At 46.4% G+C, this 25,268-nt stretch overlaps 1 protein-coding gene across 5 annotated transcripts in view; it reads right to left on the reverse strand.

Annotated features, from left to right (window-relative positions):
- The window catches only part of nrf1 (nuclear respiratory factor 1), a 47,483-nt gene extending 22,807 nt beyond the window's left edge, over positions 1 to 24,676 (reverse strand). For all 5 annotated transcript variants that reach the window (XM_046296843.1, XM_046296842.1, XM_046296840.1 and 2 more), the window contains exons 1-6: positions 24,526 to 24,676; positions 22,668 to 22,904; positions 21,904 to 22,018; positions 21,317 to 21,443; positions 14,444 to 14,584; positions 797 to 955 (exon numbers count right to left, since the gene is read on the reverse strand). In XM_046296843.1, coding sequence (XP_046152799.1) covers positions 797 to 955; positions 14,444 to 14,584; positions 21,317 to 21,443; positions 21,904 to 22,018; positions 22,668 to 22,878 — 753 coding nt within the window. In that variant the 5' untranslated portion in view covers positions 22,879 to 22,904; positions 24,526 to 24,676. The remainder of the gene's footprint in view (positions 1 to 796; positions 956 to 14,443; positions 14,585 to 21,316; positions 21,444 to 21,903; positions 22,019 to 22,667; positions 22,905 to 24,525) is intronic.
- Between the last annotated feature and the right edge of the window lie 592 nt (positions 24,677 to 25,268).

Here is a 25,268-nt window from a genome sequence, read left to right on the forward strand (position 1 = left end):
AATTACAATACGTTTAACTTTACTAATTGATATAGTGGAGTGAAACGGAGCTGAATTCAGTCTGGGCTTTAGTTGCAATACTTAAGTAATTTCCTTGCAATGATATTCTGATGGTATACTCTTTTGTATATTTTTGTCTTTTATGTAAAAAAGTAAGTCACAAAACAAAATGTACATTTGTATTCATTGATACCTATGGTTCATAACTAAACATATTTTAAACAGTAAAGAAGTCATTTCCACATAACTTATAGCTGGATTGTCCCCGGTAGAACTCTGTCCCACCAAGTTATTATAGCTGGATTGTCCCCGGTAGAACTCTGTCCCACCAAGTTATTATAGCTGGATTGTCCCCGGTAGAACTCTGTCCCACCAAGTTATTATAGCTGGATTGTCCCCGGTAGAACTCTGTCCCACCAAGTTATTATTCTCTAACAGTCTCCACCCTTTAACCTCCACAACGTCCTAACTCTCTACCATATTGAACATTGTAATGATACCAGGGAGTCAATCCTCCTACCTCTCTACCATATTGAACATTGTAATGATACCAGGGAGTCAATCCTCCTACCTCTCTACCATATTGAACATTGTAATGATACCAGGAAGTCAATCATCCTACCTCTCTACCATATTGAACATTGTAATGATACCAGAGAGTCAATCCTCCTACCTCTCTACCGCATTCAACATTGTAATGATACCAGGGAGTCAATCCTCCTACCTCTCTACCATATTGAACATTGTAATGATACCAGGGAGTCAATTCACAGGGAAAGTGTGTTTTCAACCTCACCCTCTGTTTCTGTTCCTCAGTGCGCACGTCACTGCGCACGTTGGCCCAGGGGATGTCCTCTGGCCACCAGATGGGCTTGCAGCTCTCCTTGCCCCAGCCAGGCTTGCCCCTGCCCGTCGAATACTTCAACATCTCTGGGATGAACGCTCGCAGCTGGGCCTGACCAGAGGAAACAAGATACGGGGGTGAGTGGTACACACACACACACGGGCCCTTGACTAGGGGGAGGAAAGAGGCACTGATTACCTACCTGCAGCTTGCTGAGGTGGACTGGGCCCAGAAATAGGATTTCTAAAAGGGAGACCACACTGCACTGAGGTCTATCTACAGGCCAGTCTATGACTGAGGCTCCAGTCTGCCTCCCTGACTGATGAACTAACACAATCTTGGCCTAATGGCTCTGAACTTGGGTGGCACTAGATGGAAGAAAACGGACTGAAACCTGGAGGGACCACCTGGACTGCGTTCTTTCGTTTTCCGCTGAAAAACATTTTACAACTTTTCTCTGTTGCCTGCCCAAATGAACAAACCCGTTCTGGGCAGAAAACATGAACCGACTCAATAGTTGACACTGTAGTCTCCATCAGCTGTAGTATAACAAATGACAACATCCAGATAAACACACCCATTTTGCGCTGGCCAGATTAACCACAGTTCAATAACATGTTAACAGACTGCTGTAGACACCAGAGGAGATTCAGTGAGATTAACATGTTAACAGACTGCTGTAGACACCAGAGGAGATTCAGTGAGATTAGCATGTTAACAGACTGCTGTAGACACCAGAGGAGATTCAGTGAGATTAGCATGTTAACAGACTGCTGTAGACACCAGAGGAGATTCAGTGAGATTAGCATGTTAACAGACTGCTGTAGACACCAGAGGAGATTCAGTGAGATTAGCATGTTAACAGACTGCATGTTAACAGACTGTAGACACCAGAGGAGATTCAGTGAGATTAACATGTTAACAGACTGCTTAGACACCAGAGGAGATTCAGTGAGACATGTTAACAGACTGCTGTAGACACCAGAGGAGATTCAGTGAGATTAGCATGTTAACAGACTGCTGTAGACACCAGAGGAGATTCAGTGAGAGCATTAACAGACTGCTGTAGACACCAGAGGAGATTCAGTGAGATTAGCATGTTAACAGACTGCTGTAGACACCAGAGGAGATTCAGTGAGATTAGCATGTTGACATACAGTGAGATTGCATGTTAACAGACACCAGAGGAGATTCAGTGAGATTTATGTTAACATAGACACCAGAGGAGATTCAGTGAGATTAACATGTTAACAGACTGCTGTAGACACCAGAGGAGAGGAGATTCAGTGAGATTAGCATGTTAACAGACTGCTGTAGACACCAGAGGAGATTCAGTGAGATTAGCATGTTGACATACTGCTGTAGACACCAGAGGAGATTCAGTGAGATTAACATGTTAACAGACTGCTGTAGACACCAGAGGAGATTCAGTGAGATTAGCATGTTGACATACTGCTGTAGACACCAGAGGAGATTCAGTGAGATTAACATGTTAACAGACTGCTGTAGACACCAGAGGAGTCCCTCGACTTCTTGGCACTGACGGAAACATGGATCACCACAGACAACACTGCTACTCCTACTGCTCTCTCTTCGTCCGCCCACGTGTTCTCGCACACCCCGAGAGCGTCTGGTCAGCGGGGTGGTGGCACCGGGATCCTCATCTCTCCCAAGTGGTCATTCTCTCTTTCTCCTTACCCATCTGTCTATCGCCTCCTTTGAATTCCATGCTGTCACAGTTACTAGCCCTTTCAAGCTTAACATCCTTATCATTTATCGCCCTCCAGGTTCCCTCGGAGAGTTCATCAATGAGCTTGATGCCTTGATAAGCTCCTTTCCTGAGGACGGCTCACCTCTCACAGTTCTGGGCGACTTTAACCTCCCCACGTCTACCTTTGACTCTTTCCTCTCTGCCTCCTTCTTTCCACTCCTCTCCTCTTTTGACCTCACCCTCTCACCTTCCCCCCTACTCACAAGGCAGGCAATACGCTCGACCTCATCTTTACTAGATGCTGTTCTTCCACTAACCTCATTGCAACTCCCCTCCAAGTCTCCGACCACTGCCTTGTATCCTTTTCCCTCTCGCTCTCATCCAACTCCTCCCACACTGCCCCTACTCGGATGGTATCGCGCCGTCCCAACCTTCGCTCTCTCCCCCGCTTCTCTCTCCTCTTCCATCCTATCATCTCTTCCCTCCGCTCAAACCTTCTCCCACCTATCTCCTGATTCTGCCTCCTCAACCCTCCTCTCCTCCTCTCTGCATCCCTTGACTCTCTATGTCCCTATCCTCGAGGCCGGCTCGGTCCTCCCTCCCGCCTCCGTGGCTCGATGACTCATTGCGAGCTCACAGAACAGGGCTTCGGGCAGCCGAGCGGAAATGGAGGAAAACTCGCCTCCCTGCGGACCTGGCATCCTTTCACTCCCTCCTCTCTACATTTTCCTCCTCTGTCTCTGCTGCTAAAGCCACTTTCTACCACGCTAAATTCCAAGCATCTGCCTCTAACCCTAGGAAGCTCTTTGCCACCTTCTCCTCCCTCCTGAATCCTCCACCCCCCTCTCTGCAGATGACTTCGTCAACCATTTTGAAAAGAAGGTCGACGACATCCGATCCTCGTTTGCTAAGTCAAACGACACCGCTGGTTCTGCTCACACTGCCCTACCCTGTGCTCTGACCTCTTTCTCCCCTCTCTCTCCAGATGAAATCTCGCGTCTTGTGACGGCCGGCCGCCCAACAACCTGCCCGCTTGACCCTATCCCCCTCCTCTCTTCTCCAGACCATTTCCGGAGACCTTCTCCCTTACCTCACCTCGCTCATCAACTCATCCCTGACCGTTGGCTACGTCCCTTCCGTCTTCAAGAGAGCGAGAGTTGCACCCCTTCTGAAAAAACCTACACTCGATCCCTCCGATGTCAACAATTACAGACCAGTATCCCTTCTTTCTTTTCTCTCCAAAACTCTTGAACGTGCTGTCCTTGGCCAGCTCTCCCGCTATCTCTCTCTGAATGACCTTCTTGATCCAAATCAGTCAGGTTTCAAGACTAGTCATTCAACTGAGACTGCTCTCCTCTGTATCACGGAGGCGCTCCGCACTGCTAAAGCTAACTCTCTCTCCTCTGCTCTCATCCTTCTAGATCTATCGGCTGCCTTCGATACTGTGAACCATCAGATCCTCCTCTCCACCCTCTCCGAGTTGGGCATCTCCGGCGCGGCCCACGCTTGGATTGCGTCCTACCTGACAGGTCGCTCCTACCAGGTGGCGTGGCGAGAATCTGTCTCCTCACCACGCGCTCTCACCACTGGTGTGCCCCAGGGCTCTGTTCTTGGCCCTCCTATTCTCGCTATACACCAAGTCACTTGGCTCTGTCATAACCTCACATGGTCTCTCTTATCATTGCTATGCAGACGACACACAATTAATCTTCTCCTTTCCCCCTTCTGATGACCAGGTGGCGAATCGCATCTCTGCATGTCTGGCAGACATATCAGTGTGGATGACGGATCACCACCTCAAGCTGAACCTCGGCAAGACGGAGCTGCTCTTCCTCCCGGGAAGGACTGCCCGTTCCATGATCTCGCCATCACGGTTGACAACTCCATTGTGTCCTCCTCCCAGAGCGCCAAGAACCTTGGCGTGATCCTGGACAACACCCTGTCGTTCTCAACTAACATCAAGGCGGTGGCCCGTTCCTGTAGGTTCATGCTCTACAACATCCGCAGAGTACGACCCTGCCTCACTCAGGAAGCGGCACAGGTCCTAATCCAGGCACTTGTCATCTCCCGTCTGGATTACTGCAACTCGCTGTTGGCTGGGCTCCCTGCCTGTGCCATTAAACCCCTTCAACTCATCCAGAACGCCGCAGCCCGTCTGGTGTTCAACCTTCCCAAGTTCTCTCACGTCACCCCGCTCCTCCGTTCTCTCCACTGGCTTCCAGTTGAAGCTCGCATCCGCTACAAGACCATGGTGCTTGCCTACGGAGCTGTGAGGGGAACGGCACCTCAGTACCTCCAGGCTCTGATCAGGCCCTACACCCAAACAAGGGCACTGCGTTCATCCACCTCTGGCCTGCTCGCCTCCCTACCACTGAGGAAGTACAGCTCCCGCTCAGCCCAGTCAAAACTGTTCGCTGCCCTGGCCCCCCAATGGTGGAACAAACTCCCTCACGACGCCAGGACAGCGGAGTCAATCACCACCTTCCGGAGACACCTGAAACCCCACCTCTTTAAGGAATACCTAGGATAGGTTAAGTAATCCCTCTCACCCCACCCCCCCTAAGTTTTAGATGCTCTATTGTTAAGTGACTGTCCCACTGGATGTCATAAGGTGAATGCACCAATTTGTAAGTCGCTCTGGATAAGAGCGTCTGCTAAATGACTTAAATGTAAATGTAAAATGTAAATGAGATTCAGTGAGATTAACATGTTAACAGACTGCTGTAGACACCAGAGGAGATTCAGTGAGATTAGCATGTTGACATACTGCTGTAGACACCAGAGGAGATTCAGTGAGATTAACATGTTAACAGACTGCTGTAGACACCAGAGGAGATTCAGTGGTAGTTTTAAACCAGTAGTAGGTGGATGATGTTTCATTCATTCTCCATACTGTTTTAGTGGTGTGCTGTACTCTGAACAGTTAGGTTTGACCACTAACCACAATGAAGCCTGATTGCTTGGACTCATCCAAACTATTGCATAAGAGGCCTCATTTATTTATTCGGATTTTCCCTCTCTTCCTGGGAGACGAAGGGGGTGGAACACACACCCCCGCGCGCCTTACCAGTCCCCTGTGCGTGTGGTATGTGTGTGTGTCTTCCGCAGCTGGGGTGGGTTTCGTCCCCATGTCCTCAGTGTCCCTGGTAATACTGGGGCCGGGGCCACTGCAGCATCTACCCACATTGACATCACTGAGTAAATATGGCTAAAAATAGAATCACCACACAGCTATCCAGTTTGCTCTGTGTTCTAAGAGAGTAGACAAAATGGCGGTGCCTTGACTGGCTCTGGATAGTCTGAAACATGGATGGGTAACCTCTGGTGATAACATATCATACTATAAATGGTTTTTAGAAAGCCATTCTGACCCGTCTTCGTCTCCGTTCTACTGTAGTTGCAGCCAGTGAATTAGCGCTTGGAGAAACCCTCTCAAAAACAACAGAAACACATATTTGTCAGAGTCGATAAAATGGAGACCGACAAAGACTAGTTTACTAATGTAGCAGGTAGCAACAGCTATAGTAAGCTCCTCAGTGCCTCTGTTTCTCCACCTGTAGCTGGTGGGGGGTGAATTGGGGGACAGATGGCCTAATTAGTGACTGTGTGTGGCGTTAACCCCCTCCCTTTAGTCTAATCCGACAGGCTATCAGCCAATCAGCAGCCAGCCACTCCAAACCCAAAGAGCTGTAATTATAGGCTGGCTCACCCTCGCTGGTCTCTTGACTCACCTGCTGCTCCTAGGCTCTCCATACCACCAGCCACCAGGGCCCTCTCGTGAACTCCCAAACCCAGCCAGATGAGCCTCTCCAGGGATAGTCAGGCTGACTCCCTCCCCTGGTTGTCACTCGATCCCTATCCATCTTACCACCTCTTATTTGAGCCTTTCTCCTGGCACAACCATGTCTTCCACTCCACTACTATATTTAACCTTTACATGTATACAGGTTTGTCTCATTGAGATCATCTCTTTTGAAAGAAACACCTATTCAGCAGAGTAGAAGTCGACAGACTGCATCTCCACAAAACGCACACTCTCCCGTCACTCTGGCCCCAGCCAGGTGAGTGTCCTGGGATACTGCTTTGACCTGGCTCTCCAGGTGCTCCAGAACCCCCCCCCAGTGCAAAACCTAGACGCCTACAAATCAGCTGGCTAGACAATCCGGACCCTCCCTAAAATTATCTGCCACCATTGTTGCAACCCCTATTACCAGTGTGTTCAACCTCTCTTCCGTATTGTCTGAGATCCCTAAAGATTGGAAAGCTGCCGCAGTCATCCCCCTCTTCAAAAGGGGTGACACTCTAGACCCAAACTGTTACAGACCTATATCCATCCTGCCCTGCCTTTCTAAAGTCTTCGAAAGCCAAGTTAATAAACAGATCACTGACCATTTCGAATCCCAACATACCTTCTCCGCTGTGCAATCTGGTTCCCAAGGTACTAAACGATATCATAACCGCCATCGATAAGACAGTACTGTGCAGCAGTCTTCATCGACCCGGCCAAGGCCTTCGACTCTGTCAATCACAGCATTCTTATTGGTAGACTCAACAGCGTTGGTTTCTCAAATGACTGCCTCGCCTTGTTCACCAAATACTTCGCAGACAGAGTTCAGTGTGTCAAATCGGAGGGCCTGTTGTCCGGCTGACTCTTTTCTCTGTATATATCAACGATGTCACTCTTGCTGCGGGTGATTCCCTGATCCACCTCTACGCAGACAACACCATTCTGTATACATCTGGCCCTTATTTGGACACTGTGCTAACAAACCTCCAAACGAGCTTCAATGCCATAGAACACTCTTTCCGTGGCCTCTAACTGCTCTTAAACGCTAGTAAAACTAAATGCATGCTTTTCAACCGTTCGCTGCCCGCACCCGCGCGACTAGCATCACTACTCTGGACGGTTCTGAATATGTGGAACTCTACAAATACCTAGGTGTCTGGCTAGACTGTAAACTTTCCTTCCAGACTCATATTAAACATCGACAATACAAAATTAAATCTAGAATCGGCTTCCTATTTCGCAACAAAGCCTCCTTCACTCACGCCGCCAAACATACCCTCGTAAATCTGACTATCCTACCAATCCTCAATTTTGGCGATGTCATTTACAAAATAGCCTCCAACACTCTACTCAGCAAACTGAATACAGTCTATCACAGTGCCATCCGTTTTGTCACCAAAGCCCCAAATACCACCCACCACTGCGACCTGTATGCTCTAGTTGGCTGGCCCTCGCTACATAGTCGTCGCCAGCAGCACTGGCTCCAGGTCATCTATAAGTCTTTGCTAGGTAAAGCTCTGCCTTATCTCAGCTCACTGGTCACCATAACAACACCCACCCGTAGCACGCACTCCAGCAGGTATATCTCACTGGTCATCCCCAAAGCCAACAGCCTTTTTCCATCTATGTAACATTGCAAAAATCAGAAACGTTGTCCAAAAATGCAGAAAAATTCACCCATGCTTTTGTTACTTCTAGGTTAGACTACTGCAATGCTCTACTTTCTGGCTACCCGGATAAAGCACTAAATAAACTTCAGTTAGTGCTAAATACGGTTGCTAGAATCCCATTTAACATTACATTACATTTAAGTCATTTAGCAGACGCTCTTATCCAGAGCGACTTACAAATTGGTGCATTCACCTTATGACATCCAGTGGAACAACCACTTTACAATAGTGCATCTAAATATTTTAAGGGGGGGGTGAGAAGGATTACTTTATCCTATCCTAGGTATTCCTTAAAGAGGTGGGGTTTCAGGTGTCTCCGGAAGGTGGTGATTGACTCCGCTGTCCTGGCGTCGTGAGGGAGTTTGTTCCACCATTGGGGAGCCAGAGCAGCGAACAGTTTTGACTGAGCTGAGCGGGAACTGTACTTCCTCAGTGGTAGGGAGGCGAGCAGGCCAGAGGTGGATGAACGCAGTGCCCTTATTTGGGTGTAGGGCCTGATCAGAGCCTGGAGGTACTGAGGTGCCGTTCCCCTCACAGCTCCGTAGGCAAGCACCATGGTCTTGTAGCGGATGCGAGCTTCAACTGGAAGCCAGTGGAGAGAGCGGAGGAGCGGGGTGACGTGAGAGAACTTGGGAAGGTTGAACACTAGACGGGCTGCGGCGTTCTGGATGAGTTGTAGGGGTTTAATGGCACAGGCAGGGAGCCCAGCCAACAGCGAGTTGCAGTAATCCAGACGGGAGATGACAAGTGCCTGGATTAGGACCTGCGCCGCTTCCTGTGTGAGGCAGGGTCGTACTCTGCGGATGTTGTAGAGCATGAACCTACAGGAACGGGCCACCGCCTTGATATTAGTTGAGAACGACAGTTTGTTGTCCAGGATCACGCCAAGGTTCTTAGCGCTCTGGGAGGAGGACACAATGGAGTTGTCAACCGTGATGGCGAGATCATGGAACGGGCAGTCCTTCCCCGGGAGGAAGAGCAGCTCCGTCTTGCCGAAGTTCAGCTTGAGGTGGTGATCCGTCATCCACACTGATATGTCTGCCAGACATGCAGAGATGCGATTCGCCACCTGGTCATCAGAAGGGGGAAAGGAGAAGATTAATTGTGTGTCGTCTGCATAGCAATGATAGGAGAGACCATGTGAGGTTATGACAGAGCCAAGTGACTTGGTGTATAGCGAGAATAGGAGAGGGCCTAGAACAGAGCCCTGGGGGACACCAGTGGTGAGAGCGCGTGGTGAGGAGACAGATTCTCGCCACGCCACCTGGTAGGAGCGACCTGTCAGGTAGGACGCAATCCAAGCGTGGGCCGCGCCGGAGATGCCCAACTCGGAGAGGGTGGAGAGGAGGATCTGATGGTTCACAGTATCGAAGGCAGCCGATAGGTCTAGAAGGATGAGAGCAGAGGAGAGAGAGTTAGCTTTAGCGGTGCGGAGCGCCTCCGTGATACAGAGAAGAGCAGTCTCAGTTGAATGACTAGTCTTGAAACCTGACTGATTTGGATCAAGAAGGTCATTCTGAGAGAGATAGCGGGAGAGCTGACCAAGGACGGCACGTTCAAGAGTTTTGGAGAGAAAAGAAAGAAGGGATACTGGTCTGTAGTTGTTGACATCGGAGGGATCGAGTGTAGGTTTTTTCAGAAGGGGTGCAACTCTCGCTCTCTTGAAGACGGAAGGGACGTAGCCAGCGGTCAGGGATAAGTTGATGAGCGAGGTGAGGTAAGGGAGAAGGTCTCCGGAAATGGTCTGGAGAAGAGAGGAGGGGATAGGGTCGAGCGGGCAGGTTGTTGGGCGGCCGGCCGTCACAAGACGCGAGATTTCATCTGGAGAGAGAGGGGAGAAAGAGGTCAGAGCACAGGAGGGCAGTGTGAGCAGAACCAGCGGTGTTGTTTGACTTAGCAAACGAGGATCGGATGTCGTCGATCTTCTTTTCAAAATGGTTGACGAAGTCATCTGCAGAGAGGGAGGAGGGGGGGGAGGGGGAGGAGGATTCAGGAGGGAGGAGAATGTGGCAAAGAGCTTCCTAGGGTTAGAGGCAGATGCTTGGAATTTAGAGTGGTAGAAAGTGGCTTTAGCAGCAGAGACAGAGGAGGAAAATGTAGAGAGGAGGGAGTGAAAGGATGCCAGGTCCGCAGGGAGGCGAGTTTTCCTCCATTTCCGCTCGGCCTTCCGGAGCCCTGTTCTGTGAGCTCGCATTGAGTCGTCAAGCCACGGAGCGGGTAGAACCAAATATTTTAATATTACTCCAGTGCTAGCTTCCATTACACCGGCTTCCAGACAAGGCAAGGGCTGATTACAAGGTTGTACTGCTAACCTACAAAGCATTACATGGGCTTGCTCCTACCCATCTTTCCGATTTGGTCCTGCCGTACATACCTACACGTACACTACGGTCACAAGACGCAGGCCTCCTAATTGTCCCTAGAATTTCTAAGCAAACAGCTGGAGGCAGGGCTTTCGCCCATAGAGCTAAATTTTTATGGAATGGTTTGCCTACCCATGTGAGAGAAGCAAACTCGGTCTCAACTTTTAAGTCTTTACTGAAGACTCTTCTCTTCAGTGGGTCATATGTAGTCTGGCCCAGGAGTGTGAAAGTGAACGGAAAGGCTCTGGAGCAACGAACCGCCCTTGCTGTCTCTGCCTGGCCGGTGCCCCTCTTTCCACTGGAATTCTCTGCCTCTAACCCTATTACAGGGGCTGACTCACTGGTGCTCTTTCATGCCGTCCCCACGAGGGGTGCGTCACTTGAGTGGGTTGAGTCACTGATGTGATCTTCCGGTCTTGAGTCGTGCCATGGCGGAGAACTTTGTGGGCTATACTCGGCCTTGTCTCAGGATGGTAAGTTGGTGGTTGAAGATATCCCTCTAGTGGTGTGGGGGCTGTGCTTTGGCAAAGTGGATGGGGTTATATCCTTATAGCCTCCAGTATTTATGCTGCAGTAGTGTGTCAGGGGGCTAGGGTCAGTTTGTTATATCTGGAGTACTTCTGTCTTATCCGGTGTCCTGTGTGAATTTAAGTATGCTCTCTCTAATTCTCTCTCTCGGAGGAGGACCTGAGCCCTAGGACCATGCCTCAGGACTACCTGGCATGATGACTCCTTGCTGTCCCCAGTCCACCTGGCCATGCTGCTGCTCCAGTTTAAACTGTTCTGCCTGCGGCTATGGAATCCTGACCTGTTCACCGGACGTGCTACCCTTTCCCAGACCCATTATTTGACCATGCTGGTCATTTGTGAACATCTTGGCCATGTTGTGTTATAATCTCCACCCGGCACAGCCAGAAGAGGACTGGCCACCCCTCATAGCCTGGTTCCTCTAGGTTTCTTCCTAGGTTTTGGCCTATCTAGGGAGTTTTTCCTAGCCAACGTGCTTCAACACCTGCATTGCTTGCTGTTTGGGGTTTTAGTCAGCCACCAATTGTGCAAGTTCTCCCACTTAAAAAGATGAGGCCTGTAATTTTCATCATAGGTACACGTCAACTATGACAGACAAAATTAGATTTTTTTTCTCTCCAGAAAATCACATTGTAGGATTTTTAATGAATTTATTTGCAAATTATGGTGGAAAATAAGTATTTGGTCACCTACAAACAAGCAAGATTTCTGGCTCTCACAGACCTGTAACTTCTCCTTTAAGAGGCTCCTCTGTCCTCCACTCGTTACCTGTATTAATGGCACCTGTTTGATCTTGTTATCAGTATAAAAGACACCTGCCCACAACCTCAAACAGTCACACTCCAAACTCCACTATGGCCAAGACCAAAGAGCTGTCAAAGGACACCAGAAACAAAATTGTAGACCTGCACTAGGCTGGGAAGACTGAATCTGCAATAGGTAAGACGCTTGGTTTGAAGAAGTCAACTGTGGGAGCAATTATTAGGAAATGGAAGGCATACAAGACCACTGATAATCTCCCTCGATCTGGGGCTCCACGCAAGATCTCACCCTGTGGCGTCAAAATGATCACAAGAATGGTGATCAAAAATCCCAGAACCACATGGGGGGGGACCTAGTGAATGACCTGCAGAGAGCTGGGACCAAAGTAACAAAGCCTAACATCAGTAACTACGCCGCCAGGGACTCAAATCCTGCAGTGCCAGACGTGTCCCCCTGCTAAAGCCAGTACATGTCCAGGCCCGTCTGAAGTTTGCTAGAGAGCATTTGGATGATCCAGAAGAAGATTGGGAGAAAGTCATATGGTCAGATGAAACCAAAATATAACTTTTTGGTAAAAACTCAACTCGTCGTGTTTGGAGGACAAAGAATGCTGAGTTGCATCCAAAGAACACCATACCTACTGTGAAGCATGGGGGTGGAAACATCATGCTTTGGGGCTGTTTTTCTGCAAAGGGACCAGGATGACTGATCCGTGTAAAGGAAAGAATGAATCGGGCCATGTATCGTGAGATTTTGAGTGAAAACCTCGTTCCATCAGCAAGGGCATTGAAGATGAAACGTGGCTGGGTCTTTCAGCATGACAATGATCCCAAACACACCGCCCGGGCAATGAAGGAGTGGCTTCATAAGAAGCATTTCAAGGTCTTGGAGTGGCCTAGCCAGTCTCCAGATCTCAACCCCATAGAAAATCTTTGGAGGGAGTTGAAAGTCTGTGTTGCCCAGCAAAAGCCCCAAAACATCACTGCTCTAGAGGAGATCTGCATGGAGGAATGGGCCAAAATACCAGCAAGTGTGTGAAAACCTTGTGAAAACTTACAGAAAAACATTTGACCTCTGTCATTGCCAACAAAGGGTATATAACAAAGTATTGATATAAATGTTTGTTATTGACCAAATACTTATTTTCCACCATAATTTGCAAATAAATTCATTAAAAATCCTACAATGTGATTTTCTGGATTTTTTTTCTTCTCATTTTGTCTGTCATAGTTGACGTGTACCTATGATGAAAATTACAGGCCTCATCTTTTTAAGTGGAAGAACTTGCACAATTGGTGGCTGACTAAATACTTTTTTGCCCCATTTGATTTGATCACCTCCTTTGGCCGACCATTCCTTCCATTTCTCTGCTGCCAATGACTGGAACGAATCGCAAAAATTGGAGACTGATACTTCCCTCACTAACTTTAAACATCAGCTAACCGATTGCTGCAGCTGTACATAGCCCTTCTGTAATTAGCCCATCCAATCTACCTACCTCATCCCCATATTGTTTTTATTTACATTTCTGCTCTTTTGTACACCAGTATTTCTACTTGCACATCTATCACTCCAGTGTTAATTTCCTAAATTGTAATTACTTCGCTACTGTGGCCTATTTATTGCCTTACCTCCTCACGCCATTTGCACACACTGTATAGACTATTTTCCTCCCATTTTTTTCTCCATTGTGTTATTGACTGTACTCTTGTTAATTCCATGTTTAACTCTGTTGTTTGTGTCGCACTGCTTTGCTTTATCTTGGCCAGGTCGCAGTTGTAAATGATAACCAGGTAGGCCAGTTGAGAAAAAGTTAAATAAAAAAATAAAACCACCTTCCGTAACCCCATTGTCAACCAGCTTTGGCAGAGTGAAGTAAGGCAACAGATCCTCCTCCCCTCAACTCATAAAAAAAACACACAAAAACAACAACCGTCGAGATTCTTCCTGGTTCTATAACGCCTGCCCCAGAGGAGACAGGATTGGCCGCTCCTCTCCCTATGGGCCCTGTGATTGGCTGTTTCTATCCCTGCGGGCTCAGTGATTGGCTGCCTCTGTCCCCTCGTCCTGGGGTAGTGTCTCTGAGGGCGATGTATGGTACCAAGTCTCTGATGATGACGATCCAATGACCGTGTCAGCAGTGAAGTAAACAAGCTAGCGCCACTTGGGATGATGACTACTCTGTGAGCCATCTCTGGGCTGTGTTCATTAGGGCACAGCGAAGCAAAACACTTTGGAATGGAAAAACAAAAATGAGTGCCTCTTACGTTTTGGATAAGTTCAGATAGCACCTCCCTGTTTTAGTCCGCTTCATGCCTACAGAACAGAACTCTGAATGCTCTGTCCTGGTTAACACTACTTTCTCTCACATACTGGACTGGCACCACACCCTGATAGCCAAATGGAGGATATCTGCCTCTTAAACGGGCATATCGGTAAGCCTTGTTTGGCTCATTGTGGATTCCAAATCTGTCTCATGAAAATATTAGATTAAACTAGATTCAAATAGGATCTATAGTTCTAACGAGCAACTCATGCTGGAGAAACTAGTGGCAACTATCATCTTGAGAACAGGTGAAAACCTTGACGAAATTGACCTAAAAGGGGCATTTGACCTTGAAGCACGTCTTCTAGCGTAGCCAACGCATGAAACCATAGTCTGAGCAGTGAGGGATTTATAACCAACTGGCTCCATCTGCTGGCCAGATCATCTCACCCATAAACATGAATAAATATAGCTGTGTGTGTGTCAAGTGTATCATCTCTCTATGGGCTCACCTGTGTCATCTTGTCCACAGAGACAGGGATGCCGTCAATGGTGAGGGGGGGCAGCTCAGAGGTTAGTTCCCCCCCGGGGGGTGCGTGCTCGGCCAGGGCGTTCTCCAGGTCCTCCAGGATCATGCCCTTGTACTTCCTCACCTGCAGGGAGAAGGAGGAGGGGTTGGAAAAACATGGGTTAGTGGACAACCCAGAGTAGGGGGCAAAGGTCAAGGGAAGGTTATCCCTAACCTTGTAAAAGCAGTCTGAGAACCAAACGTTGTGACATAGCGAAAATTGCAGGTTAGGGCTGGGCGATATGGCCAAAACCTCATATCCTGACATAGGCCAATTCATATCCCGATAACGATACATATCACGATATAGCACATTCTGTCAATTCAATTAATAAATAGTTTATATAAAATGACCACACATAAAGGCCCATTTCTTATTACATTTTGAATTAAACTCAACAAATAAAAGGTACTTACTCATATTTGATTATTTCTTTTATTTAGAACCTTTGTGCAAATTTTCAATTAAGCATGACACAAAATATAAAATATTAGTTTTTAAAATCAACAACAAAAAAGGTAAATAGAAAACACTTCAACTATAGTTGCAAACAAAATAAATATAGTCCTAAAATATAGGCAGTCATTGAAAATAAGAATTTGTTCTTAACTGACTTGCAGGCTTTTAAAATAAAACGTATTATTAAATTAAATAAAAAAACATATCAATTTGCATTTTGTACCTTGGGTCAAAACTCACGAAACACCTGTTTCTCGACCGTGTAAATTGGGGCCATGTCTTTGCAGATGTAAGTTGTAACGGCAGCTGTTACCTCCTTCCATCTTCGTGATTCTTTGCCATATGCTGTGCCACGGGCACAAGCCTCTTGCCATGTCTGAGTCAGGGGTTTGTTTTGAGCACTAGACTGTACTTTTTGGGGTCTCATCCGTAGACTCTCTCCATACTGTTTCACATGATTCTTGTGTAGGTGGTAAGAGAGGTTAGTGGTGTTTGAGCCTGTTGTTGGGACTGGCCTGTTTCACATGATTCTTGTGTAGGTGGTAAGAGAGGTTAGTGGTGTTTGAGCCTGTTGTTGGGACTGGCCTGTTTCACATGATTCTTGTGTAGGTGGTAAGAGGTTAGTGGTGTTTGAGCCTGTTGTTGGGACTGGCCTGTTTCACATGATTCTTGTGTAGGTGGTAAGAGGTTAGTGGTGTTTGAGCCTGTTGTTGGGACTGGCCTGTTTCACATGATTCTTGTGTAGGTGGTAAGAGGTTAGTGGTGTTTGAGCCTGTTGTTGGGACTGGCCTGTTTCACATGATTCTTGTGTAGGTGGTAAGAGAGGTTAGTGGTGTTTGAGCCTGTTGTTGGGACTGGCCTGTTTCACATGATTCTTATGTTTCAAATATTTTTATTAAACACACACAAGAATGGTGTATAGGTATACATGACAGGTATACAATTCTTATCTAAACATAAAAGAGCATACAGGAACAACAAGACCCAGAGTTCTGGGTGCAGAACAAATAATACAGAACACGACATACAAAACAAGGACACGTAGAAAGAAAGAGGGAAGATGTCCCCCCTATCCCCCATTCCCCCCCCCCCCTCCCAACTGCTCGGGTGGTAGGGCCAGCACACGCTGCCCAAAGGTAGATAAAAAATTTACCATTGAGAGTGCGTTAATAAGTACAAATTCACAGCGCCGACTCGTCCAAGTAGGAGAGGAAAGGCTGCCAGATTTTATCAAATGTTGATAATTTATTGTTCAGAATATATCTAATTCTTTCTAAGTGTACAGTGTTTGCCAATTCATTGAGCCATAATTTGGTAGAGGGCGCTTCCTTCCTTTTCCAAAACAACAAGATTAGTTTTTTTGCCGAGATGAGACCATACGAGATTAGTTGTTTTTGGGGGTTGGTTAATCTGTTTAGGGACTCAGATACTCCCAGGATTATCAGAAGCGGGTCTGGATCTATTGAAGTCTCCAAAACTTCAGAGAGGATCCTAAAAATTCCACACCAATAACCATGCAAGCTAGAGCATAGGGCAAAGCAGTGGAGTAGTGTACCCTGTGTGGCCTGACATTTATCACATGTAGGGGATGTAGTATCAGGAAATATCCTATGCAGTTTAGTTTTGGAATAGTGTAATCTGTGTAATACCTTGAATTGTATGAGACGATGTCTGGAATTAATGGAGCATGTGTGGATATACTCCAAGCTCTCTTCCCAGTCTGCCACTGAGATGTCAGTCCCTAGTTCTTCCTCCCATTTTGCCTTGATGGCATCAGTAGAAGGTGTGCTAACAGATTGAAAAGCATCATATAGACGCGATATCAGTTTATCTGAGGTGGGGCATATTTTTATGCATCCGTCAAACATGGAAGGTTTAGCATTCTCAAATGTTGGGAGGTGTTTTCTAACGTAGTCTCTAATTTGTAGGTATCTGAAAAAATTACTTCTGGGAAGATGATAAGTTTCCCTCAGCAGCTCAAAGGAAGCAAAGGTCCCTTCTATGTATAAATCCCCTATGGTGCTTATCCCCAACTCTCCCCATCGCTCAAAGGTGTTATCAGGTTAGAAGGGGCAAAGGAGGGATTCCTGGCGATAGGGAGCATGAATGACATTGGTCTGAGCTCAAAGTGGACTTTAATTTGCTTCCAGATTCGGACTGTGCTATGTATTATAGGATTGTTACAATAAAGTGACATCTCCAGATTGACAGGCGACAAAATCACAGCGCCAATAGAGAAGGGGTGACACTCCTCCCGCTCCATACTAAGCCAGCTGGATGCCGGGAGTACGTCATCCAACAGAAACGTAACAATGCGGAGGTTAGCGGCCCAGTAATAAAATATAAAATTTGGGAGAGACAATCCTCCTTCCATCTTGGATTTACAGAGATGTTTTTTACCTATCCTGTGTGTTTTATAATCCCAGATGAAAGGATTGATAATTGAGTCCAGTTGTTTATGAAAGGATTTAGGTATGAATACTGGGATGTTCTGATATAGGTAGAGCAGTTGTGGGAGGAAGACCATTTTAATGGCATTAATTCTTCCGAGCAGAGAAATTGGGAGAGTTCTCCAAAATAGTATGTTTGCTTTGAGTTTTTGTATCAGAGAGGGGAAATTCTCTTTAAATAGTAAGGAGTATTGTTTGGTAACTACAATTCCTAGGTAGGTAAATTTTTCTGAAGATAACTTAAATGGGAGATGTTCTAGCCAGGAGGTATTTTGCGACCGTATGGGCATTAATTCACTCTTGTTCCAATTTATTCTGTATCCCGAGAAGGTACCAAACAAATTGATCACATCAAGAATAGCTGGGATACTAGCCTGGGGTTCTGTTACATAGAGGAGGATGTCATCTGCGTATAGGGAGATCTTATTTAGAGTATCTTTAGTATTATAGCCGTGTATTGCTGCATGAGATCTAATCGTCTGAGCGAGCGGTTCGATAATTAGGGCGAAGAGCAAAGGCGACAGCGCACAACCCTGCCTTGTCCCCCTGTTGAGGTTAAATCGGGCGACAATGATTGGTTAGTGAGTATTCTGGCACAGGGGTTCCTATATAAAAGCTGGATCCAATTTATGAACCCATCTCCAATATTAAATTTCTGTAGGACCTTGAATAGATAGGGCCACTCAACTTGGTCAAAGGCCTTTTCGGCGTCAAGAGATATGACGGCAAGGTCCACGTTGGGTAACCTCTGAGAGTACATAATATTGAAGAGGCGCCTGAGATTGAAGAATGAGTTTCTGTTAGGGATAAAGCCGGTCTGATCCGAATGGACCAATTTGCCAATTAAAGTGCTAAGCCTGTTAGCCAGAGTTTTTGCTAAAATCTTTTGGTCTGTATTAAGGAGAGATATTGGTCTGTATGACCCTACCTCTTCTGGATCTTTACCCTTCTTATGTATAACTGTAATGAACGCTTCATCCAAAGTAGAAGGGAGAGCTCCATCCTCATTGGCCTGAGTCAACATTTTGTGCAGATAGGGGAGAGCGTGTTGCTGAATGTTTTATAGAATTCACCAGGGTATCCATCTGGGCCCGGGTCTTGCCACTCTTTAGAGATTTAATTGTTTCTCGGATTTCATCAAGAGATATTTCCTTATTCAGGAAGTTGGAATCTTCCTGGTTCAGGGCAGGAAGATTACAGTCCTCCAAAAATGTTTGCATAATTAAGGGGTTAGGATCCGCTTTAGATGTATATAGAGTCTCATAAAACTGCCGGAATCTGTCATTGATGTCTTTGGGGGAAGAGAGTAATTCCCCAGATGCAGATTTAACCCTGTGAATCATTCGGTCACTCACATTTTTTCGAAGTTGTCTGGCGAGTAATTTGTGTGGTTTGTCACCAAACTCAAAATATTTTTGCTTGGCATAGAGAAAAGATTTAGCGATTTTAGCTGAGAGAATCTGATTATATTCAAATTTTAAAGAGGTAATTTTTTTATGTTTCTCCATAGATGGGTGGCTAGCATTCTCCCTATCCAGTAAGTGAATTTGTCCCTCTAGTTCTTCCAGTTTTCCTCTGTTTTGCCTACTCCTGGCAGCCTGAAAGGAGATGATACAGCCTCTCAGATAAGCCTTCAGTGTTTCCCACAATAATGCTGGGGAGGTCTCTGTGTTGTCGTTGGTATCAAAGAAAAATTTAATTTGGTCTTTAAGATATTCACAGAATGTTGGTTCTGTGAGGAGCTGAGGATTCAACCTCCAGACCCTCTCGTTTGGTACAATGTCACCCAATCTCAGGGAGAAGGTGAGTGGACTGTGGTCCGAGATTATAATATCATGATACCTCACATTACAGGTATAGGGGAGTAGTCTAGCATCCAACAAAAAGTAGTCAATTCGAGTGTAAACCTTGTGAACATGAGAGTAAAAGGAGTATTCCCTACCCGTAGGGTTAGCGATCCTCCATATATCAAATAAGTTTGAATTTTTTATGTAGGTATTCAAGAATTCGCTTGAATAGGAGGTAGGGGTTCGCCGGGTAGAGGATCTATCCAAATATTGGTCTAGCACACAGTTAAGGTCCCCTCCAATGACCAGGTTAGTATGAGAGATATCTGGAATCAGGGCAAGGACTCTTTTGAAAAAGAGGGGTTGTCAATGTTTGGCCCATAGATATTTAGTAGAGTTACTGAGGTAGAGTGGATTTCTCCTATTGCGATCACATACCGACCCTCTTTATCCGCAATAGTGGTTTTATGTAGAAAGGGAATTCCTTTCCGTACCAGAATCGCTGTGCCTCTCGTTTTGGCAGAGAAGTTAGAGTGATACACTTGCCCCACCCACCTACACCTAAGTCTGCTATGAGAGTTATTCTTCAGATGGGTTTCTTGCAAAAATATAATATCAGACGAGAGTGCTTTCAAGTGGGCTAGGACCTTGCCCCTCTTAATTGGTTCGTTTAAACCCTTGACATTCCAGGAAGTGAATGTAAGCCCCACCCTCCTCTCGTTTGTAGTTCCTATGGTGGCCTGCATATCATGTAACTTGATAAAAAGGTAAGAAAGCGCACCAAACCATCACGATCAGCATATGTAGCACCCACACCCGAGCAGTATCCAACCCACCCCTCCCCCTGCAAGCACCTTTACTTCCCCCTGTTCCCCTAATTTCCACAACACTTACCCCCCATCAACCCACCTTTAACAGGAATGTACAAACAGGAGAGAAAAAAAAGGAAAAATAAAAATAATAAACACATTGTCTGGCCGATGCCAAAAAAGCACGGCGCGACCTCGAACCAGAGGTAAAACGTTTCACATGATTCTTGTGTAGGTGGTAAGAGGTTAGTGGTGTTTGAGCCTGTTGTTGGGACTGGCCTGTTTCACATGATTCTTGTGTAAGTGGTAAGAGGTTAGTGGTGTTGTCAGAACTCTGACCTGCAACACATCTTGTAGAGGACGGTTTTCTGGTCCGTGTCAGACTTCTCATACCCAAACCACGTCCATCTGACAGAAGTATTTTAGGTACGAGCTCCGTGTCTCTGTGCTCTGGGCCACGTTCACTCTCCTCCATGTTTGTTTGTGTTGCAAATTTCCTTCTGCAAAGCGTCATCCAATTGATGAAAAATATTGCCGTAAAGAGTGTGATTAGGCACAAATCTCAGATCAGAAGACAAACCCCTTAAATACTAACCTTAACCACTAGGAAGAAAAAATGTTTGGGGGTAAATATCTGGCGACACTGATATTTCCTTCTTTTCCTTGAGGTCAGGAAAGGACAAGCCCCCGTCGAGTGAAGACGATGTTTCAGTCTACTGCTTTCACCAATCACAGATCAGCGTTTACTTTAACCAATGAAGGACAGAAGAGCGGATGCACTGAGAAAAGTTGAACTGGGCCATTGATTTAACCCCAATGTAAGGCAGGAACAGTGAACACAAACTCCTTTATAGGAAACACTAACTTTCTTCTGTGTTACAGATTCAGCCAAACATTATGAGGCGTTAACACATCCTCCGTCTGTGTGGGAGACGCGCGTCTGTGTGGGAGACGCGCGTCTGTGTGGGAGACGCGCGTCTGTGTGGGAGACGCGCGTCTGTGTGGGAGACGCGCGTCTCTGTGTGGGAGACGCGCGTCCGTGCGGGAGACGCGCGTCCGTGCGGGAGACGCGCGTCCGTGCGGGAGACGCGCGTCCGTGCGGGAGACGCGCGTCCGTGCGGGAGACGCGCGTCCGTGCGGGAGACGCGTGTCCGTGCGGGAGACGCGTGTCTGTGCGGGAGACGCGTGTCTGTGCGGGAGACGCGCGTCTGTGTGGGAGACGCGCGTCTGTGTGGGAGACGTGCGTCTGTGTGGGAGACACGTGTCTGTGTGGGAGACGCGGGTCCGTGTGGGAGACATGTTTCCACTCACCACATTCTCCAGCGGCGCAGCACCAAACACCTTGAACAAAGCGTTGGGCTTGGAGGGAGAGATGCACAGAACTATGGCCTGTTGGCCAACTCTGGTGGTGTACTCATCCAGGGTGGCTCGCAGTTTCCTACAGACACAAAAACACCCGGAAAATCACTCAAACGTGCTCTTTCTAGTCACGGGGACTATAAAAACAAATAGCCGTGATAAATGACTGTCATTCCATACTTCGATTAAAATAAAGAACCCCCTTTCAGAAAAAACTAAATAATGACAAATAAAACTAAATAAAGTAGGATACTGTTCAGAATGACAAGAGAAAGAGGCAGGAAAACGGTGCCCTAGGTGAGTTCTGGAAGATTTTGGGGTCATAGACAGTTTTTATTTTACCTTTATTTAACTGGGCAAGTCAGTTAAGAACAAATTCTTATTTTCAATGACGGCCTAGGAACTGTGGGTTAACTGCCTGTTCAGGGGCAGAACGACAGATTTGTACCTTGTCAGCTCGGGGATTTTAACTTGCAACCTTCAGGTTACTAGTCCAACACTCTAACCACTAGGCTACCCTGCCGTTCTGGGCCACTCACCTCAGAAGGCGTGTCTGTTGTCTCTTGCGGATGGACGGGTTGGACTCGAAGATGTGGGGCCTCTTGCGTTTCTTGCCTGTTGCTACGGCAGCAGCTGCAGCCATGCCTACTGGGCCTGTGAATAGAAATAAGACAGTTGACATGGAGCAGTTAGCGTTAGTGGTCTGACAGCACCATCTGCTGGTCAGGTATGTACATTACAACATGCATATGAAAAATTATCTATGGATAGGAAAGACAACTACTCTTTTAGGTAAGGGGATCAGTTCAAAGACTTCATGTCTGAAATAAGTAGTTGGGGAAAAGATTCAGAAGAGTGTAGAACCCCCAAACTCAACTTTGGACCTGGATTCCAGGTCTACTGTATTTTCTTTCACTGTTCCCCTCTTAATCAGGGACCGATTTAGACCTGGGATACCAGGTGTGTCCTCAATTAATGATCAGGTAGAAGAGAAAACCAGCAGGCTCCGGACCTCACAGGGTCAGAGTTGAGTACCCCTGGTGTAGATATACATGTTATGTATAGAGCTGGTTATGATTGCCTACTCTACATGACAGGCAACCATGTCTTTCTGTTTACAACAGCATTCTGTAATTTTCACAAGGCGTGACCCTGATACAAGGGCCCCATGACCTAGCTTTGGCAGAACAGATCCTGAATACAGTAACCTCTTCAAGACAGAGAACAAAGTGCTCATTTCACTCTGCTACTATACTGGCCTCCATCATGCCAAAGACCCCTCCTCTCATTGGCCAGGGCTCACCTGCAGCTGCCAGGTGCGCGGTCATCTCGTCATTGCCGGCTGAGTGAAGGATGTCGGAGTCATCATAGGCGTCGTCGTCAGGGGATGAGGGAGAGTCCTCGTCGGCGCTCAGCATGCTGTGATCTGTGTACGTGGCCACATGTACCTGCTGCACGGCGTGCTCCTCGATGGTGGTCATGTGTTCAGTCTGGTGAACGTTGTGGTCCTCCATGGCGTGGTGCTAGCCTCAAACACTAACTGAAGAGAATAGAAAATAACTTATTTCATTCATTTTTTTGGTGTCTCGGTATGTAACAACCTGACACCACACACACAACATGCTGGGACGGCCATAGAGAAGAGCTCCTGCCTCCTGGAGCAGAGTTGGGGTTTATGTGCTTTACGGCAATAGTTAGCACATGGGATATTGATGCAAGTAACCCAGAGACACACACGCGTCATTCAGGGGTGTGTATAGGCCTACACCCACTTCTACTGTGATACTATCCCAGAAGTCTGTTAACAGGGCTCAATGAAATAAAGCTTGTTATGTCCAGGGGCTATATATGAAAATATGTACAAGCTAAATTTGTGATACATGACATAACTATTAATATTAGTAGTAATATTGTCAGTGTAGATGCAGTGATGCATTGCGTCTGTAGTAATGTAAGTCGCTCTGGATAAGAGCGTCTGCTAAATGACTTAAATGATATGTAAATGTAAATAGCATGTATAATGGCTGAGGTTGACTATATTCCAAATATGTTCATTCAAAGGCATGTATTACTTTACAACTCAAAAGGCTCATCGAGTATTGCACTGGGTCACCAATTAATGATAGATTTGGGGGTGGGAGGAGACAGGAAATGTAAAGATTGAATGTTGAATGGCTTGCATGATGCATCTTTATAAACTGTTATATAGCCCTACTATGAATTATTTGAGGGGAGAGAGGCTGCACCTAGACAGTAAGACAGACAGGGACAGGAATGGGCTGGCTAGCCAACCAGTCAGTCTTGACAAATTATCAATTGAGATTGTCTAGCTAACAGTAACTCAAAATTAGGTTGCACTGATAAGCATTCTCGGTCTCGGCTATTAAATAATCGCGAAAGATGAGACGAATGCGAGCTATATTGATAACAGACCATAGCTACTAGCTAGCTAACGCTACCCAACCTGCCATTCAATGGCGGTGGATAGACCACAACAAGCTAGCTGATTAGTGGCTAAGTTAGCAGATGTTTCGCTAACACTGTTTAACAGCGTTTCTGATCAAATGTTATGGTTATTTTACTAGCCATATAGTTAGCTATATGTTAGTTAGCTCCGATGCTGCTTCTAGATATGACAAGAACCTAAATAAACTATCATTAACGTTAGCTAGTAAGTCAACCATAAAAACGCAGTTGGCTAGCAAATGTCCAAGACACATTTCGCTAGAGAATTAGATGGCCAAGCAGCTGTATTTAGCGACATACTGGACAATTGTGTAAAAACTATAACAATTATTGGAATCAGAATCCAAAATATTGCATGCTAACCAAGCATCGCATGCGATTACATGTGCTGTGCACTGTTAAGTTAAAATAACGCGACTACTGTAGTACCGAACCCGCCATCTCGAGCAACAACTGTAACAATACATAACAGGCCTAGCGGCCTACATCAACACCAACGCTATTGCTGCATTATCTCGACTTATTCTCGGTGTGCGCAAAGTGTACTGTCGTCAAAAATGCCAAATATTCGTTTTTTTCCGTTTTCTCATCGGCATCTAAAACAATGTGCATATTTTCGCCCCTATGCTGCCGGGTTTGTTGGTGCGGCTGCGCCGGGGCTGAAATAGCTGGAGATTGCGCGGTAGGGCACTAACCTCAGAGCGGCTGCGCTACTTCGGGCCTGCGCCGTACGATGGGCCTGGGAATCCGAGCTCTAATGGAGGACAAAGAACAGCCAGCCCGAAAACACACCGAAGCTGAAGCTCGGCGGTCCCGCTGATCTACCAGAACACCGGGCTAACCACGCCCCTTTCCAGTTAAAGATCACCGGCAAAAGTAGACTTTTCCTATTTGATAAAAAGTTAAACATATAGCAAATATTGGTCAGTATTCATTCAATATAATCCATATAGCTATGTTTATTTTGTCCGCAAAAAAATATACAGTATCGCCAACCCCCCCCCTGAAATAAGTAGTTGTTTTTATAAACATTGCTAGCAAAAACAATACACGCAATTTGAATTACATACCTACTGTACAAAATAGGATAATATCTTATTTCTAATGATGTCAACTTTAAACAGCTGCTCGTATCGACAATGTGTTTAGAGTTACCTTTCTAGCTAATAGTCTTTGTCATAGTTTACAGTTCTTCTTCCAATTATAGTGTGGGGAGGTAATGGAAAACCTATCTACAAAATCTATTCATTTTAAAATGTTGATTACTTCTTGCGATTATCATCATTCACCTGATGATAAGACAAGACGTGGAAACCTTTTTGCTAAGGTATTATAACGACCCTGGGTTTGCGGATATTCCAGTATGTTTAGTTACCGATTTGCCTGGAAGGGGTCCCTGGGCAAGAAAAGGCTGAAGAGCCCTGGCCTTGATTAATGT

The sequence above is a fragment of the Oncorhynchus gorbuscha genome, linkage group LG14, assembly GCF_021184085.1.
Source record: "Oncorhynchus gorbuscha isolate QuinsamMale2020 ecotype Even-year linkage group LG14, OgorEven_v1.0, whole genome shotgun sequence".
Classification (NCBI taxonomy): Eukaryota; Metazoa; Chordata; class Actinopteri; order Salmoniformes; family Salmonidae; genus Oncorhynchus; species Oncorhynchus gorbuscha.